The sequence below is a fragment of the Cloeon dipterum genome, chromosome 2 (genome assembly GCF_949628265.1).
Source record: "Cloeon dipterum chromosome 2, ieCloDipt1.1, whole genome shotgun sequence".
Lineage (NCBI taxonomy): Eukaryota > Metazoa > Arthropoda > Insecta > Ephemeroptera > Baetidae > Cloeon > Cloeon dipterum.
Genome location: NC_088787.1, coordinates 12,928,464 through 12,945,231, shown reverse-complemented (window position 1 = coordinate 12,945,231; position 16,768 = coordinate 12,928,464). Strand labels below are relative to the sequence as shown.

The window sequence follows — 16,768 nt, the reverse complement described above, 5'->3', positions numbered from 1 at the left end:
TTTTCAATAGTAATGTGCTTAACGGTATTAAAGTCATCTTCAGTATTGAAAATTTGCTGTTTTTGTTCACGTTTTCATCAGACTTGAAACCCTTAATGGAAATGAGCAAAACATTTGATTAACGAATCGGCGAAAGCTGCTGAACATCCGTCAGGTTGGCTATATTTCTCGAAGCCAAGAATTCGCGGTGAAACCCTTCAAACGGACTTCCCAGACCAGCCGCAGCCGGCGACCAATCAGAGAGAAGAATTGATCGAAGGTGGGAGGCGCTGAAGAAGTTTTCATTATTTATCAAGATGGCGGCGTGACGTAAAAGTCAGAGGGAAGTGAGATCTCGGCTGGGAACAATGTTTACCTGATTGCGGGTGCCAGCCAGAGCCAAGAGCCGTCCGAACTTTTCGCTCTCGGGACACCCACCGCTGCCGAGACGTCGCGGATTTGGCAGGGAGCCTCGCTATTTGGCAAGAAAGCGAACCCGACCCTTTTGCGCTCTGGTCGAGACGAGAGGGTCGACCCTTTCGCACCTCGACACACATTCGCAAAGCTCTCTCCTGAAACCTGGTTTTCGACCAGGAGCTGCGTCTGCCGAACGTCAGACATGCCATCGACCGACAGTGTCGGACGGTAGGCGTTGAGACGGTCCGAATCCAGCCGTCGGCGTCGTCCGCTCTCGATTGTGCCTGATTCAGGTGAGACTTGGCTCGATGTACCGTTCATTAGCACCGATTTATGTATTGCATTATGTATTTTTTATTATGCTGCCGCCGTTCGAAATGCACTCGTGCACTATCCTGTGTTTTATGTGTCTCGCACCTCTCGTGCATGATTATCGATTATTTTCACAGCTATCCGTGCTCGATTCGCTCAAATTCGCACGCCCTTTCGCCCTTTGACCTGCCCGAAGCAGCCTAGAAATTAGACAACAAGTTTCATTATTTTATTTCTTTGCATAAAAAAAAACAATTCTTCATTAAGATAGCTAATATTCTATATCCCTAAATTTCCCCGCAATGCTCAATTTTGGCATCAACTCAGGTTCGCGACCTTTGAAACAAAACCTATTGATTGCTGCGGCGCGTCGTGAGTGTAAATTTTCTACAATCATTGCGGAATTGTTAGGTGTAAAGGAGGTTAAGATTACAAATATTTACTATATGATGCTCTCTTTGCACACTTTTAGTTTTCTTTTTTCCTTCCCTCAGTTTTCAGCATGGAAATTTACTTGAAAAGAAGGCAAACAGAAATACTTGTTGAAGAAATAAGAAGCTCTTCATCAAAGCGGAATGTTAAATGTGCTGCACTGTAAAATAATTAACCTAAGTGTTGTCTGACATGTTTGTTAATGGCCCATTGTGATACAACTCCAGCCTTTGTTTTCAAAGTGTAAAATAGAAAAAGAGTGTCATGGGTTTAGTAATAATAATGACTAAGTGCATCTGTATCTATGACCGGAAGTAGAGAAGAGCGTGACCTGCGACCGCACTGCAAGGGCACGCGGCATTATTGTTATTTCCGACACCGAGCATAGCATCCCATACCGCACTGCAAGTGAAAAGAGAAAAAAATAAACTAAAACAGTAGTATCCGATCTAGATAGCATCGCGCGGAAAAAGGATGTGTGCTTCAAACCCATCAAGAGGGGAGTGCAGTTTCCTCGTTTTAGGGGGGAAAATAAATAAAACTGGGTTTGATCGCACTGGTTGGATTGTATATTCAACGCTCGTGACGAAAGTTTCTCTTTTCAAGTGTTTTGGCAATTATTTCGAAGCAGATTCAGTGGTGGCTCGTGCCTGACAAAAGCTTTCACAGACGGCCGACGCCTTTTACCTCATAAAAAATGTAATTACCACTCGTGCAATGTGCCTTAATTTTGGCAATTTTGCTAATTGCATGGAACCCTTGTAAAAGAAGAAAATTTCATACTAGTTAAAACATTAACTGCCAAGAATTAGGTGATTACTTTTACTTACTTTGTCCGTCAGTTAAATACATAGATGAGTTATTTTAAACGGAACTTGAAAAATATTCTGTATGTTTAAAAAAAAAATCAACATTTCCCATTTTCACATCCTCGAAAAACTAGATCAGTAGGGGAAGTCACTAATTAATTATTTTACAACTTCCCAACGTACTTCCAATACCATCACACAATAGCAATCATGCATTATTCCAATTCTGATAAGAATTTTAATCATTGGACTTTTTAAAAGATATCTTATCAAATAAGCCGGGCCTTGACTTACTTTCAAAGTAGCAAAAAATACTTGTGAATTTCGTTTATTTAAATGCAAGAAGCGCCAGTCTTCGCAATGGACTATATTTAATATTTATAATCATTGGTCGTCCGTCGTCCGCGTTTCAGCGAAGTGCCAATGGTGTTGCACGTCCTGGGAGATGTTTGCTCGATTTCCAGACCATGACACACAATATTTATTTTGGCGTCGCTGCCAAGCAGACCGTCAAAAAGGCCAATTTTTCTTCCTTGCCAATTTTCGCACAAAAACCAGTGCTGGCTGGCTTGGCGTTGGCGTAATTAGCATCTCCCTGGTGAATTCAGAAACATGTCCGCTCCAGTTCGGCTCCCTCGCTTGGCACCTGTGTGCATCCATCTGCATTCGGATCAGGCTACACTTTTTCACGCTTGGAGTGTCGCTTGTGTGATACATTTCACCATATTTTTGTTTTTGTTAGTAATACCTGTCAAGGAATGAATGAAAAATCATAATTTTTCCTGTCGTTCATTTAAAAATTCGCTTATAGCTTTCATGAGATACAACATTACAAAAATTTTCGGAGAGTTCTATTTCGATAGTTCTCTTTTCGCGTTTCTCACTGAAATTAAAAATGCAATAATGAACGATAGTAACTTACGGCTTATGCGCAGTGCTATCAATCTTTGAAGTCAATAATGTAGAGCGGAGATAGTCTTGGTAAATATTTTGACATCAAACTGCAAAGAAAGAGATGGCGTGTAAACAAAACATGTGAGAGATGAGAACCGCAATAAGGCAGAGGAGATAAAATAATGGTTTGATAAAGAGAAATTACACCCAGGAACGAATTGGTGATTGGCACCGCCGCCATCATCCTATTTCGGAAGTCGCCGTTCATATGATAGCCGCCCTGGCAAAAATTATTTACGCCCTATTATTTTCATTTGAATCTAGGGAAAAGGGAAATGAAGGAATGTTTCTAAAATCTGTTGAACAACAATTCTGTCAATCGTATTGAAAATAGTTTATTTCTGAATTTGTATTGTCTGTCTCTGATTACTTGAACAAAGGTTAAAAAAGTTAAATATTTGTTAATTCTACTGTAAATATCGTACACATTTAAGTTGCATTTCTCCCAAATTAAATAAAAAAGACATACCTAAATTTTAAATTTTTTTATTTGTTCTACTAGTGGTTTCGATGAAGTTGACGAATTTGATACGAAAATAAAGCCGGAAATGCGTGTGTACCTAATTCCACGGCTGCTTTTTGGCTCGACAGGCGGATAAAAAATTAATGGAGTGCACAAGTGTCGCGAGTGAGCGGTGGCGGCAGCGGAGGAGGAGGAGGTGGAGTTGGAGGAAGGGCGCAGGGAATGAACACCTGCCCGCCAGGGAGCACGAGTGGCAGTGGGGCCCTTGCTTCTCAGTCTCAGTCGCTTTGTTTTGTTTGCTCGCGGCTGTCTGCTCTGCTCTCCTATCTCGCGCTATCGAAATTCGTTTCTGGCGGCTATCATGGAGGTGCTCACTGAAACACGCCGCTCGTGAAAGGACCCAGGCGGCTGCAAATCGGTCTGGCTGGAAATTGCTCCAGAAAAAACAAATCACGTGAGTTCCTTCTCCATCACTTGAGGCTCTCACTCTTTTGGCGCCCATCCGATGGCGAAAATAAATTGAAGACGCATGGGAAATTCATTTAAAAATTTCGGCGTTTATATTGCGTCTGTGTAGCATGTTCTTTTGCTCCAGTCAGGTCACGTTGCAGCTTAAATGATGAATAGGGTGTCATGCAAAGTTGACCCCAGACAAGCATCAATGAAGCACGTGCGTCCTGCTCATTGTCAGACTTTTGTTGTCGATTTTTCCCCCGGTAATGCATCACTTGGACCGCAAGAAAACATAGCTCCGCTCTTACTTTATTTTAAATTCGACGATATTACAATAATTAAGAATTTTTATTTTTGATATCAACCTCGGATTCCTACTTGCCTGACGCTATGTCAGAATTATCACTCGTGTTAAAGGCTTGTTTGACCTTTTTCCTCCGTGACGAGACGTGATTATTGTGTGTTGGAGAAATACACTATTTTAGGAGAAGTATTTCTAAACGCTCAGCCTTGCACGGCATGCGAGTCCAAATAAAACACCTGTCATTGGCATCAGTGAATTATATTCGTCGCTGCTGTCGTAACGCCCTTATCAATAAATTTCGCCAATGGAGACGGGTCGCATGCTCTTGACCCGTTTTCTCGGCGGGCGCGACAATGCCCTAGCCTAACCGTGGAATTAGTAACTGTGCTGATAAGGAGGCGTAATTAAATCGTCAGCGGTGGTGTTGGCTGTGTCTTATAATTATACTATCACTCGACAGAGACGCTTTCCTTCTGCAGGTTGGTGCGAAATTCTCCTCTCTAACCCAATTTGCCTTGTTCCTCGCGGGCTCTTCCACAGCCGATCGTGCTGATCAGAATTTTAAAAAGGGGATTCATCAAAATGCAAGGGAGCCGCCTACTTCGCCGGTTCTGTTTGAATAACTCTCTCAGCCTAGCATATTTTTGGTGCCGCTAGTAACGCAGCCGGCAACGGGCGAGAATTGAAATCAAAACACCGGCCCTCCGAAACATGCAAGTAGTAACGTTTTAGTTTTGTAAACTAATCGAAATGTATAATTATGTGCGGCATGCGCACTCGCACCGTTGAAAGGTTGTTTGCACTACCTGTTTTCGTCAACTACAATAATTATTGCAGCCATAAATACCTTGCTCTATTATTAATTATGTTGTTTGTAGATCATGCACTAATTATTGATCATCGTGCGTCGTGCGTTGTTCGCTTGTAGTAAAAAATTGCGAGTGACGATGGTTATGCACTGCTAAACTAGTCGAAACCATTTTCAGTGATGCACACCGTATCTGCTACAAACGTGAACATTGTGGGTTTCATTGGAAGCGCCGATTATTAGACTTTCAAGCCGCAAAACCGCTAATCCCTTTTAAAGAGTTTCATTTTTCACAAGAATTCGTGAGATGTTAATATTTTTATATTAAATTGCTGGTCTTTTACCAAAGTAGGAAATAATTACATTAGTGAGATCACTTGATAAAAAGGTTTCCTTCGACCGAAAAAATGTTTAAGATATTTGCGACTTCCATCTGCACGTCTGCAGGACCCGGTTTTGTTATTTGGTAAAAAAAAAATAGCAACAGTGGATAAAACGCAAGTATTCGCTCCCAAATTCAAATTCAAAATAGTTTTATTCAATTATGGTGAAATATTTACAGGCACCATTATGAAGCAAAAAGCAGAAATCCTTCTGTAGGTAGACACATAAACAATTATCGTGCACAAAATGGCCAAGGTTACAGATCTCTCGATTTAACTTGAAAAACTTGAGAATCGCTTCGTCACGACCAAACACGGGGAAACTGTGCACAAAGTGCAGTCTGATAAAGCGTTTTTTATAAATTGTGCTTTTCGCACGGAAAAGCAGTCTGGTTGTGCTGGGGGTTAGTTAGCTCTGTCAGAAATGCGTTTTTAAAACCTTATTTTGCAATACTGTCTGCAGCTGGTAGCAGAGCAAAAACAACATGGACCAGGCAGGTCAGGAGGAGCCCCTGATGATGCCCGTGGCCAGGGCCTACAACCTCATGGACTCGTCCAGGGTGTCCACCTTTCTTATCTCCATCCTTCTCATCGTCTACGGCAGTTTTAGGCAAGTATTTTTCTATCACGACGTCTATTACGCCAAAATCAATTAATTGATGAAGAAACTATCTGAGAAATTTCGCTTTCACGTTTACGGTCAAATATTGTAGCTGAAAAGAACGCTACTGCCAGAAACATTTTAGTCCACCCAAAAGTTTTTATCGCATTTTGATAAGTCTCTTCCGGTCACCACCATCATTAACACGGCCGGAGGTCTTGTGGCAACCAAATAACATTTTGCTATACTCAAATGATAACACGGCGAACGGACATTTAGGGTGTAAGATAAGATATGGAACTACTCGCATATAATGTGTTATTTGAAATTTTATTTTATGTAGGGGTATTCAAATTGGTGCGGTTTTAAAAAAATGCGCATCCTAGATTCAGCGTACGATTTCTAATCTAACGCTCTCACTTTAAAGTTGAAAGAAATTAAAATTTAAGTTTCCTTTAGTATCCATCCAACTTTTTCAAAAGTATTTTTTATTTGCTAAAAGATTTAGTCTCGTTTCAAAAGTTCAGGGTCAGTCTGTTAAGAGAGGAGTTGCCGTCTGATACAAAACGCAATTTCTTCGGCTACATCAATGAGCTTATTGCGGAACGATAAGATAAACGATTATTAAAAATGATTTATTCGTCACCCATCATGTAAAAACAAATCAATATTGATGGATCTTTAGAAAATCTCGTCTGTGCCCTTTTCAAGTACACCATGCAGTCCTTTTTATCTTTCAGGGTACAAGGCACAATAAGTTAAAAAAAACTTTCTTCTCAATTGGGGCCGCCCTAGATGAGTTTGAAAACATGCATAATTATGCAAAAACGTGTCAAACGCACCCGCTCGCATTGTTCTGGTTCTGTTAAAAAAAGACGGAAATCTTTGACTCAATTGTTTCGACGCAGAAACACCAAACACCATGCTCATGAGAGCATTCAGGCGATCGTGTCACCGCGCTGGAAGGGAATACACTCTCACGCAACTTTTTGCGTGTGTCACTGTGCGAGATAGTATTGTTTTACGTTAAATTCGCCGCCGAGAGCAGAATGACAGCTTCTTTATTGCGGTAAAAATAATTTTTTGTGAGAAATGAGCTCTTTAGTGAAAAAGAAATTCTGCTTAGCATTATTTGTTGAGAAAGAAAGAAAGCCTGTTGTTGGATTAGTTTTATAGTAAGACCGATGTTAATCTTCAGTTTTATCAACATTTTAAATACGTTGAGAACATCATTCAAAACATTCTCCGTGCTTGTCATGAAATGGAAACAACTGTGGATGTTTCAATTTTTTGTGTGACTTATTCCACTTGCTAAAATTTAGAAACCTTTCTGTGAATAATATAATCTCTTAAAACTAAGGCCAAAAGTTAAAAAAAAACGGACATACCGCTTTGAACTGCCTTTATTTCACATACCAGTCTCGGTTGTCTACAGCTTGTATGCGCAGAAATAGTGAAGTGAAGCAGTTGCATTATTTGAGTTATTTAATTAGTGAGAGCCTTGGTTTTCATCTGTGGCCGTTAATAGAAAAATGCGATTTCGCGCGAGCTGAGAGTCGATTCACACGGCTCCGTGTGCAGAATTGGGTTCTGTGGAGTGGAATGAGCGGCAGCGGCGGCTGTAAGCTCGTGAAAAAATAAAAGCACTTTCACTGACCACGCCAAATATTATGCGATGCCGCCTGACTGCTTTCGAACACATCACTTTCACTCTCTATCTGCTTCTGCTTCTGCCGGCTTGGAAGTGATCAAGCGGTCGGTTATGTCACGAGCCGCGTGAAGGGTCAAACCCATTAACCGACCGGAATATTAGTTCGTGAATTATTGCCGCCCCACTCTCGATCATGACCGGTTGATCTTTCAGAAAAGTGGAAAATGCTTTCCACTCTGCTTGCCATTTGATCGCTTGATTTTCTCTCGTACTGGTTCTGCGTGCTCGATCCAATAATTGATTTTTTCCCCGTTTGACGTTAACGAGATTGACAGATTACTGTATTTACTGTGTGGCTGATGAAAGGCGTATTTCTTTGTTATTGATGTGTGCTGTTCTACATAAAAGGAGTTGATGAAAGAAAGTACTCTGCTATTTTTATCACCACGTGCCTCACAGGTTGCTTTCTTCACACTTATTCGTCACCATAAAATTGTTTTGCAAATAATCAAGCACTTTAAGTCGGGTAAATAATGGTTATCTTATAATAATCCCCACTGGAGCCATTTTTCCTTAGGCAAAAAATGCGCAGTTTGAGAGTTTTGCTGCTCAAATCTATGGTACGCCTTAAATTTATCAATTTGGTCGAATGTATAAAACTCTTTTTTATTTACCAAATAGCAGCAGCCTTAAATTCGGTCAGTGATTGAAACTCATTTAAATTTATTTCAGACCAGGTTTTAATTTTGTTTACGTTCTCATAATTTAGCCTCGACAATTTAGAATTCTATCACAAGCCAGCTTCGTTCTTGAAGGTAGCAACTCGGAAATTAATTCGAGGAAACTATTGAACTGCATCAGCGATCAATCCAAATGGAAAGCAAACTGCTTGCCGAATTGCCAATGGCTCAATTCAATGGAAGCGATGCAATCGGTTCTCCTCGGCTGACAATTCCTTGCGAAAATCAACCGACAACAAAGCCCTGCGCGCAATTAACATTATTATTTGCCGCTCGCTCGGTGCCGCGGCCCGGCAGGAAGCAATGCCCGCCCGCCGCTTCCCGTCCGTCCACCGCGTGCATGGAGATTGATCGATGAAGATTATTAAAAAAACACCATTTTTCCCTGCGTGCGTGCCCACAGGTCGCTGAACATGGAGCAGGAAGCGCGCGAGCGGGAGAAGAACAAAAATGCCAACAACCCCTCGAGCGGCGGTGAAAACAGTGAGTTGGATTTGATTTAGTTGCTCAATTGGCCCCCTGCCTAAACGAAGGCAATTTCTTTTCAGACGTGCAGACGCTGGACACGATGCAGGCGCTGTGTCTGCCGCTCGGTGCCTCCATCTCGCTGCTCGTCATGTTCTTCTTCTTCGACTCGATGCAGATGCTCTTTGCCATCTGCACTGCCAGTACGTGTTTCCATCATATTATATCAAGACAAAAATACACCAACTTAAAATGCTACTGAGTTGGAAATTTATCCAAATTAAAATTGTCCATTCTATTGGATTCTTAACGTCGTGTTTAATGTTTTTTCTATATTATGTTGGACATATTTCTATTTTCTGCTTCGTGCAGGAAATCTGCGTTTTCTCCCAAATTTTAATTGGTATACCAAATAATTCCCTTACTTGGAAACCAAACCAATTCGGTGCAGACGCCCTTTTTAATAGCGTTTTCCCCCTCTGAATGTGAGTCAACATCAGATTGGTTGTTGAAAAAAATAATAATTCACTCACGGCAGCTTAATTTGAGATTGCAGCTTTGGTGTAAATTTCGCAAGCTTTCCTTGTTATGACGAACGTCCTCTTTTTTCTAAGCAATTTAATATTCATGCTCCCAAGGTTTCAAGAAAAGAATTGGTCTCAAATGAGATAATTTTAATCTCTTGTTTTCTTTTAATAATTTAATTCTCTATTGAACCCACTCAATATAACCTTTCTTGGTTTCAAAAAGTTTGATTTTTTATCTTCTTTATCTCATAACATTTTTTACATTGCAGTCATCGCTACGGTGGCGCTGGCCTTCCTCTTGCTGCCCATGTGTCAATACATTATTCGACCATGCTCTGAAAACAAAAAGTAAGCTCATCTCGGTGGCAAAATCTTTGAAAAAAGCTAAATTCTAAACTGTCTCAGGATCTCATTTGGCGTGTGTGGCCGCTTCACTGGAGCCGAGCTCCTCTCGTTCTCTCTATCCGTGTTTATCGTCTGCATTTGGGTTCTCACAGGCCACTGGCTGCTCATGGATGGTAAGCGCAAATCAAACGAGACGCACGTGTGCATGTTTCTAATTCCCGTGCATCGTTCCGCATTCGCAGCCATGGGCATGGGGCTGTGTGTTGCATTTATCGCGCTGGTGCGACTGCCAAGTCTCAAAGTATCCACTCTGCTGCTCACCGGCCTCTTAATCTACGACGTTTTCTGGGTCTTCTTCTCATCTTACATTTTCAGCACGAATGTCATGGTCAAGGTCAGTACGAGCTTTATTCTTCTCTCAGTATAAAACACTTTAAAGAAGAATAAGATAATACGTTCCAAAAAAAATCATTGCGAGAGTTTTAATAAATTTTGCCATATTCACAGACAAATAAATGCGAACATCAACACAATTATTTAAAAGAGGGTGAGAAGTTGGTTCAATAACTCTTGAAGCCTTAAATACAATCTAATATTTTTCCTTTCATATTTCATGCCTCGAAATTATTATTTATTTATTTATTTAATTATTTAAATCAAAATAATTATAGTTAGACAAAACTTAATAGATCTCGTTACAAGTATGATGTTTGTGCCGTTTCAGGTTGCGACCAGACCTGCAGATAATCCAGTCAATTTGGTAGCGCGCAAACTGCACCTGGGCGGCATGGTGCGGGAAGTGCCGAAGCTGTCGTTGCCGGGCAAACTCGTCTTTCCAAGCATCCACAACAGCGGTCACTTCTCCATGCTTGGCCTGGGCGACATCGTAAGCAATTTGATCTCTTCCCGTTTATGGTTCCTTTCAATTAATTGCACTGTCCGTTTAAAGGTGATGCCAGGCCTTTTGCTGTGCTTTGTGCTGCGATACGACATGTACAAGAAATCTCAGTCCCTGCATTACGCTGATGCTGGCGTGCCTCCTCCAAGGCATCTTAGTAAAATAAGGTGCGTCACGTTTTTTCAAATAACCTGACCCCACTCTTCATTCAAAACAGGCTGAAAAGCCCAAAACTCTTAAAACTCAGGGTTGCATTTGCTTACCACCCGTTTTTTCACCACTCAATTTTTACCAATTTTTTGAGCAAGAAATGAATTTTGCCATTTTCACCTCTGAAAATCTTTTATTTGTGGTCGGAGTGATCAAAATATACTCTACCGTGCAGATTTTTTTAAATTGCCATTTACTGCCTCAATTTCTCCAAAAATTTATCTCTGACAATTTTTCAAGCCGAGGTCATGAGCTAATAATTAGGAAATTATTGAAAACTGAGGTGCAAACATTGCCACCAAGAAACTGGTAAAAAACGGGGTTTTCCACTGCACTGTATTTTTAAAATGCGGTTTTTTTGCAACCCTGACGCCTGTTTACCTTTCTGGACAAGTGCAAAATCTCAAAATGTTAAACATAATTTAATTTAGTAAACTGCTTAAAAATTCAATTGATCGTGAGTATTTTTCGATTTTTTTCAATATTCAGTCCGCTTTGGAATAAATACTCAAACTAAACGTTGATTTTATAAATTCAGCTCTTAATTTTCAGTAAGAGAGTGCGCAAAAATTTCTAGAATTTGTCATAATTTTGTTGGTTTTGAACGATATTCATCAGTTGGCCTTTATTACTGCGTGAGATTATTCTGTCTTGTGTTTCAAATCACGTAAACGGTGCTGATGTGCTTGCAGTTACTTCCACTGTTCCCTAATCGGCTACTTCCTTGGGCTGCTGACCGCCACAGTGAGCTCGGAAGTGTTCAAGGCTGCTCAGCCAGCGCTGCTGTACCTCGTACCTTTCACCCTGCTGCCCCTGCTCACCATGGCCTACCTCAAGGTAAGTTTTGAGTTGAATTTTTATTCAACTCTCTCACATTATGTTTGTTATGTTGCGGAAAAAGACATTATGCTGGATTTTGATTCTTGTTCCGTTTAGTTGGTTGTAACGAGCGTTGAATTGTGGCACAAATATTTAATTTTTAACTAAATTATAACAAATATTGATATTCTCTAAAATTTTGCGTATTTTATAAAATATTTGTCACTAGTGCTTTATACATTCAAATTCTAATGACGATCCAAACTGAATTTATTACTTAATCGCCAATAGAAACACTCTGTCCTCAAATTTACTGAAATAAACTGTCCTTGTACCACATTTCAAAAACACAACATATTTTATTTAATAATATTAGGCGTCTAATTTGAATTGCCACACAATAAATTCTCTTGTGACGTGCCATTTTCTGCTTGTCTACTGATTGTGAAAACAACAACAAAATTGTTATAGGGTGACTTGCGGAGGATGTGGAGTGAGCCGTTCATGCCGTATGTGCCAGCCAAGCACCAGGAAGTGTGATGCCCGTTGCGTGGATGTGCGTGTCGCAGGGCCGGGCGAGCAGCGTAGTTCTCCAAAAAAGCACCCTATCGTTCGTTTCAATTGTGAATTTCGAGAGAGCGAGAGAGAAAGAAAGAAGCATACTCGTTGACTCTAAAGCAACAATAAGTCGCCGCGAAGACGTTTCATTTACACAACATTCTGTGTCTGCGTGTGATATATATAAAGAGAAAAAAAGAAATATCAAGCATGTTTATCTTTGATCTTGATTGAGGTCGAATGCAAGCGCGAGTCTGTTTTAATTAAGCTGCAATGTATTGATAAGTTCTTTTTTTTCTAAATCAAGTATTTACTATATTTACTTTCCGTTCCAGACAAGTGTTGATGTCAATCATGACTCTCTTGTTTAATTATATTGATTTTGCCGTAGTCAGTTGTGATGATGGGGACATTTTAAAAATGCCCTCAAAGAGCATTTCGAAAATAATGTTCATGCTGTTTCGTATTCCTCCTGTGTACTAACTGTTTATGTACGAGCAAACTTCTCCTGCTAGTGTTAAGCATTTTCTAATTAAAGGTGCATTGCAGATTACATCATGGAAAAACTGTTTTGATATTTAAAAACCGAACCAAACAAATACAAATTGTGCAGGTTTCTTGAAGCGTTCAGATCCTTAAAAATCGTAACCAAATACCAAACGAAAAATGGTAAAAGCAATAGTACACCAATTAAAAATCGAGATGGAAGTGATGAAATGAAAAAAAAACAATTTTCGCTTGACAGACTACCAATGGCTCTATTTAAAAATCTTTATCGCCAAATTTAAAGCAGTACAGAGTTTCGCTGCGTAAGAGAAATAATTTATTCAAAACCACCTTTGTGAATTTGTCACAAAAGACTAGTGAAATAAAATCCTGCTAATGCAAACATTGTTAAACAAAAAAAACTGCCTGCTCCAAAAATGTGACACCGCGAGAACTCTTTTTGTAGCTTTGTTATCATTTCAAAGTGGAGAGATGAAAGGAAAAGAGCGAAACAAAATCTCTGTTTTCACACCAGCCGAGAGCTGAGCAGGGGGAGGGAGGGAGGAGACAAGGAAATAAAAAAGTGAAAAGCCCATACCTGCAAGGAATTCAGGCAGGCGGTCCGTGTGTGAGTTTTTCTCACGTATTTTTCACCTTGGCCGGGCGCAACCGACGAAATATACCCCTTGAGCCGCCGAGGGTTATGCAACCTGGCTGTTATCTGCGCTTGACAAAAAGCCTACGCACACATACATGCACACCCCGGCCGGCTTCTTTTCCCCTCGCAGAGAGCACAAAGCGTGCTTCTCTGATGTCTGCACCGCCTCTCGTTCGAGATAATATGCCCGAAACCGCGCGAAAAATTCCTCCCCACAATGAGAGAGGGAACACACAGCCACATAATAAGAAGAAGGTGTTAAGTGTGCTGGAAAACTCGCATTCGGAGTGCGTGCGTGTGCCCAGCCAAGCGTGCAAAGGGAAATTTCAATTTCTGCTATGGCGTCATGAGAGGGTCTAGAGTGCAATCTTTCGGAAGGAAAAATTGCGTTTGATGGAGATAATGGTGCAGGATATCAAAATTGAAAGGATATTTCGTTTTTACCGGAAAGTAGAAAAATTGGATAGCGTGCCTTATGTACCACAACCAAAAAGGATACTTGCAGACCAGCTCCTTAGAGTGAATAATAAATAATAACACATTTTGCTTAAGAATTTTCTAGTTTATAACTTACAAATCAATTTTGATGTTTTAATCAAACATTTCAAATTTACAAGTTAGGAAAAATTAAAAAAATTTCAAAACAATTAAATTGTTATGCATCCCCTATTTTTTATATCACGGAAAAAAGTAAACTAAATTTGAAAATTGAAAAATTCTTTTTAGGGAGCTAAATATCCATCCTTTGGTCTGATATTTAACTCTATGTTTGGCGGCTGTCAAAATTCAGCAATTTGAACTAGAGTAAAAAACTTGCTCTTTTCTAGAAGCTGAAATAATCTCCAGTATTTTTTGTAATTGCCATTTTATTAGAGCTGCAATTGAATTTACTGGATAAATAATTTAGCTCTTAAATATTTTTTTAGTATAATTTAACAGTACCAAAAAATAAATTCAATTCAAAGCTGTAGGTGCACAGTTTGTGAATAGTCAATAATTTTAATACCGTAACGAGTTTAAGAGTTTGATGTCGACGCCCTCTCATTCCATTTTTCCTATCCAGGATTATCATGAAAAAAAATCCACCCTAGGCACATTTGAATAGATCGCGTACACATTTTGTACTGTATTATTCCAGTTTTTATGCCCACCTCTCGTGACAAGAGTCATTTCATGCAGTCGCTTGTGCACAAAAAGACCGTATTGGTATATGGAGTGCGGTGTGTTGGTTTGAGCGCATGTAATGCAGACAAAAAAGCAGTTGGCACTTAGATACTCGCACAACCAGCCAAACGGTCGATGGTATTGGATGAAAATGTCGAGCAAAAAAGGACGACTAGGCCGACACCATTAGTCCAAAGTGCACTGCAAAATGAGAACAAGTGTGCTCTCCGTGGGCCCAAGAGGAGCGGGGCATCAAGATAAGTGTCGTGTGTACGCCTGAATACACCAACAAGGGTGCAATATTCTCGTCCCAACGCATTGCAAAAACTGTTTTTGCTGCTGCGGTTTGAATTTTTCCATTCAGGACTCTTGTAGCTGCCATCAGCAATTTTACCGAACGACAAGTTTTGGAATCTGCGTGCGGAGAAGTGGCTTTCGTTGAATATATTCAGAGAAAAATCAATATTTCTACTGAGTTATATGAAGTGTGTAAACAGAAAAACGTTTGCTTTCGTATTTCAAGGCAGCAAATTAATTAGGATTCATTTTTGCAAAATTTTGTCATGAAATTGTCACTTAAATTAATTAAAAAATACACATTAATATTTGTGAAAGGCAAAATTATCCACGTCCAAGTTAAATAATTTTAAGCAGAAAATCCTCTTTAACTATTATTCAAGTAATAATCCATAAAATTACACTAAAAATCATAGTTTTGTTTTTGAAAATAGGCTGTTTGAAACTGGAGGAAAGTAATATTTATTTTTCTCAATGAAAACTGGTCGAAAATTCGGACTCCTGCTTGTCAGCTTTTTTCACGCTTGATTTCCTAATTCAATATGTTTGTTTTAATTTCCCGTGCTCTAAATTACCAACCAACAGAGTTTTTCCGCTTTCCCAAGTCTCGGCATTTTTCACTCGCCTGCGTTCAAAGCATAAAGCCAACGAGACCGAGTAAATACTCAGTTAATTGCCTGTTTTTCGGTGCGCACGGTGAGGTATGAAGTTGGATTTTTGTCTCTGGTTAACCGAGTAAAAGCCGCTCGTGAGTAGAGTGGCGCCGATAACCATATTCCACACTGTTAGCCTCACCCGTAGACTTCAAAGAGAAAAAACCAAACATTCACCGCCGAATTAGAGCATGCAAGCGGAGGAAATTTTCCGGGGGAAAAATCGGAACTGTTAAAAGGAAACTGCTGAATTTTTTGCCATCAAAATAAGAGTTTTTATTTGTAGTTTTTCGTAGCGAAGTTTTCTTTCTATCAGAATTCAAACTTTTAAGTTTTAAGAAATGACAGTTGAAGCCAGATGCAAACTTCGAAATGGCCACTGACAACTTATCAAAATAAATTTGAATTTATACTCGCATTCTCGAGCAACACAAAACGATATGAGAAATTACAAAATCTATAACAATAGTAGACATTTTCTAAACTTATCCAGCAATCGCTAGAATGAACCTAAGTTAGAGAAAATAATATATTCATATATATTTTGATAAGAATGACAGGGAACGGGGAATAATCTTTTCCAAAAATATATCGTAAAAAATGTGGCAACTATTGGCTCCATTTTTTATAAGTATTCCTTTCGATTTAAAAATGAATAATTTCAAAAGCAATATATAGAATAGAATGTTAAAAAATAAAATAAACACTCAAAAGAAACTCAAAACTGTAGTATAATGAGTTAAGCTGGGATGAAAATTATGTTTTCAGAACTAATTACGACGTATTTTCTAAAACCATTTTTTAAAACAACGATTTCTGAGATACAGTATTTTAAGATAATATACGCATTAAATATAAGTAGGGTCCATATGAAATCTTGACTTCCTCTAAAACCAATTTTTATTTCCTCTTTCTATCTGTAAATAATATATATAATGCTTTTAAAAACATTCTAATTAAGCACATTCGATCGAAAAAGGAAAAATGTTTTGTTAAAAACAATATTTGTTCGTATCTATGAGTACTTAAAAGTAGATCCCTTTTACCTTACAGTCGATCATGACACCATAACTAACAATAATTTTAATTTTCGCTCTAGCAAATGGGCCATTAAATTTATTAGTTTTTTTTATGGAAATTGGCTACTACGATGTAAAATAATCAAATTAGGACCGAGAAGCAATTGAATATTGGGTTTTGCCTTATTCCTTGAAAAATAAAACGGTTTCTCAATTATTTGTTCGCTTGATTTCGATTCCTCTCGACGCAATCTATCCAAGGGTGTAGGTGTACGAATTAAAAGATAAATTTCCCTTCTGGTAAAGTAAAACACGATTTTCTATAGGAAGAAATTGCTTGCCGCTGACCCTTGTCGAGCCGAT

General features: G+C 39.3%; 1 protein-coding gene across 4 annotated transcripts; it reads left to right on the top strand.

Annotated features, from left to right (window-relative positions):
* Window positions 1–285: 285 nt before the first annotated feature.
* SppL (signal peptide peptidase-like protein) lies at window positions 286–12,694 on the top strand. 4 transcript variants are annotated; one of them, XM_065477721.1, is made up of 11 exons: window positions 286–689; window positions 5,778–5,924; window positions 8,710–8,789; window positions 8,855–8,974; window positions 9,568–9,646; window positions 9,704–9,816; window positions 9,886–10,037; window positions 10,368–10,529; window positions 10,593–10,708; window positions 11,444–11,588; window positions 12,042–12,694. In XM_065477721.1, exons 2-11 carry the CDS (start codon window positions 5,800–5,802, stop codon window positions 12,108–12,110), a joined length of 1,161 nt encoding a protein of 386 aa, XP_065333793.1. In that variant the 5' UTR covers window positions 286–689; window positions 5,778–5,799; the 3' UTR covers window positions 12,111–12,694. The 4 variants fall into 4 exon arrangements, with proteins under 4 accessions (XP_065333793.1, XP_065333790.1, XP_065333791.1 ...); XM_065477718.1 differs by having other exon boundaries at window positions 8,840–8,974; XM_065477719.1 differs by lacking the exon at window positions 286–689 and adding an exon at window positions 3,644–3,820 and having other exon boundaries at window positions 8,840–8,974.
* The last annotated feature ends 4,074 nt before the right edge of the window (window positions 12,695–16,768 follow it).

Excerpts from the sequence above, each read along its gene's own strand:
- SppL (XM_065477718.1), top strand. The coding sequence starts at position 5,800 with ATGGACCAGGCAGGTCAGGAGGAGCCCCTGATGATGCCCGTGGCCAGG. Across the intron at positions 8,790-8,839 it reads CTCGAGCGGCGGTGAAAACA|GCAATTTCTTTTCAGACGTG; the intron begins GTGAGTTGGATT and ends GCCTAAACGAAG. Across the intron at positions 9,817-9,885 it reads CCACTGGCTGCTCATGGATG|CCATGGGCATGGGGCTGTGT; the intron begins GTAAGCGCAAAT and ends CCGCATTCGCAG.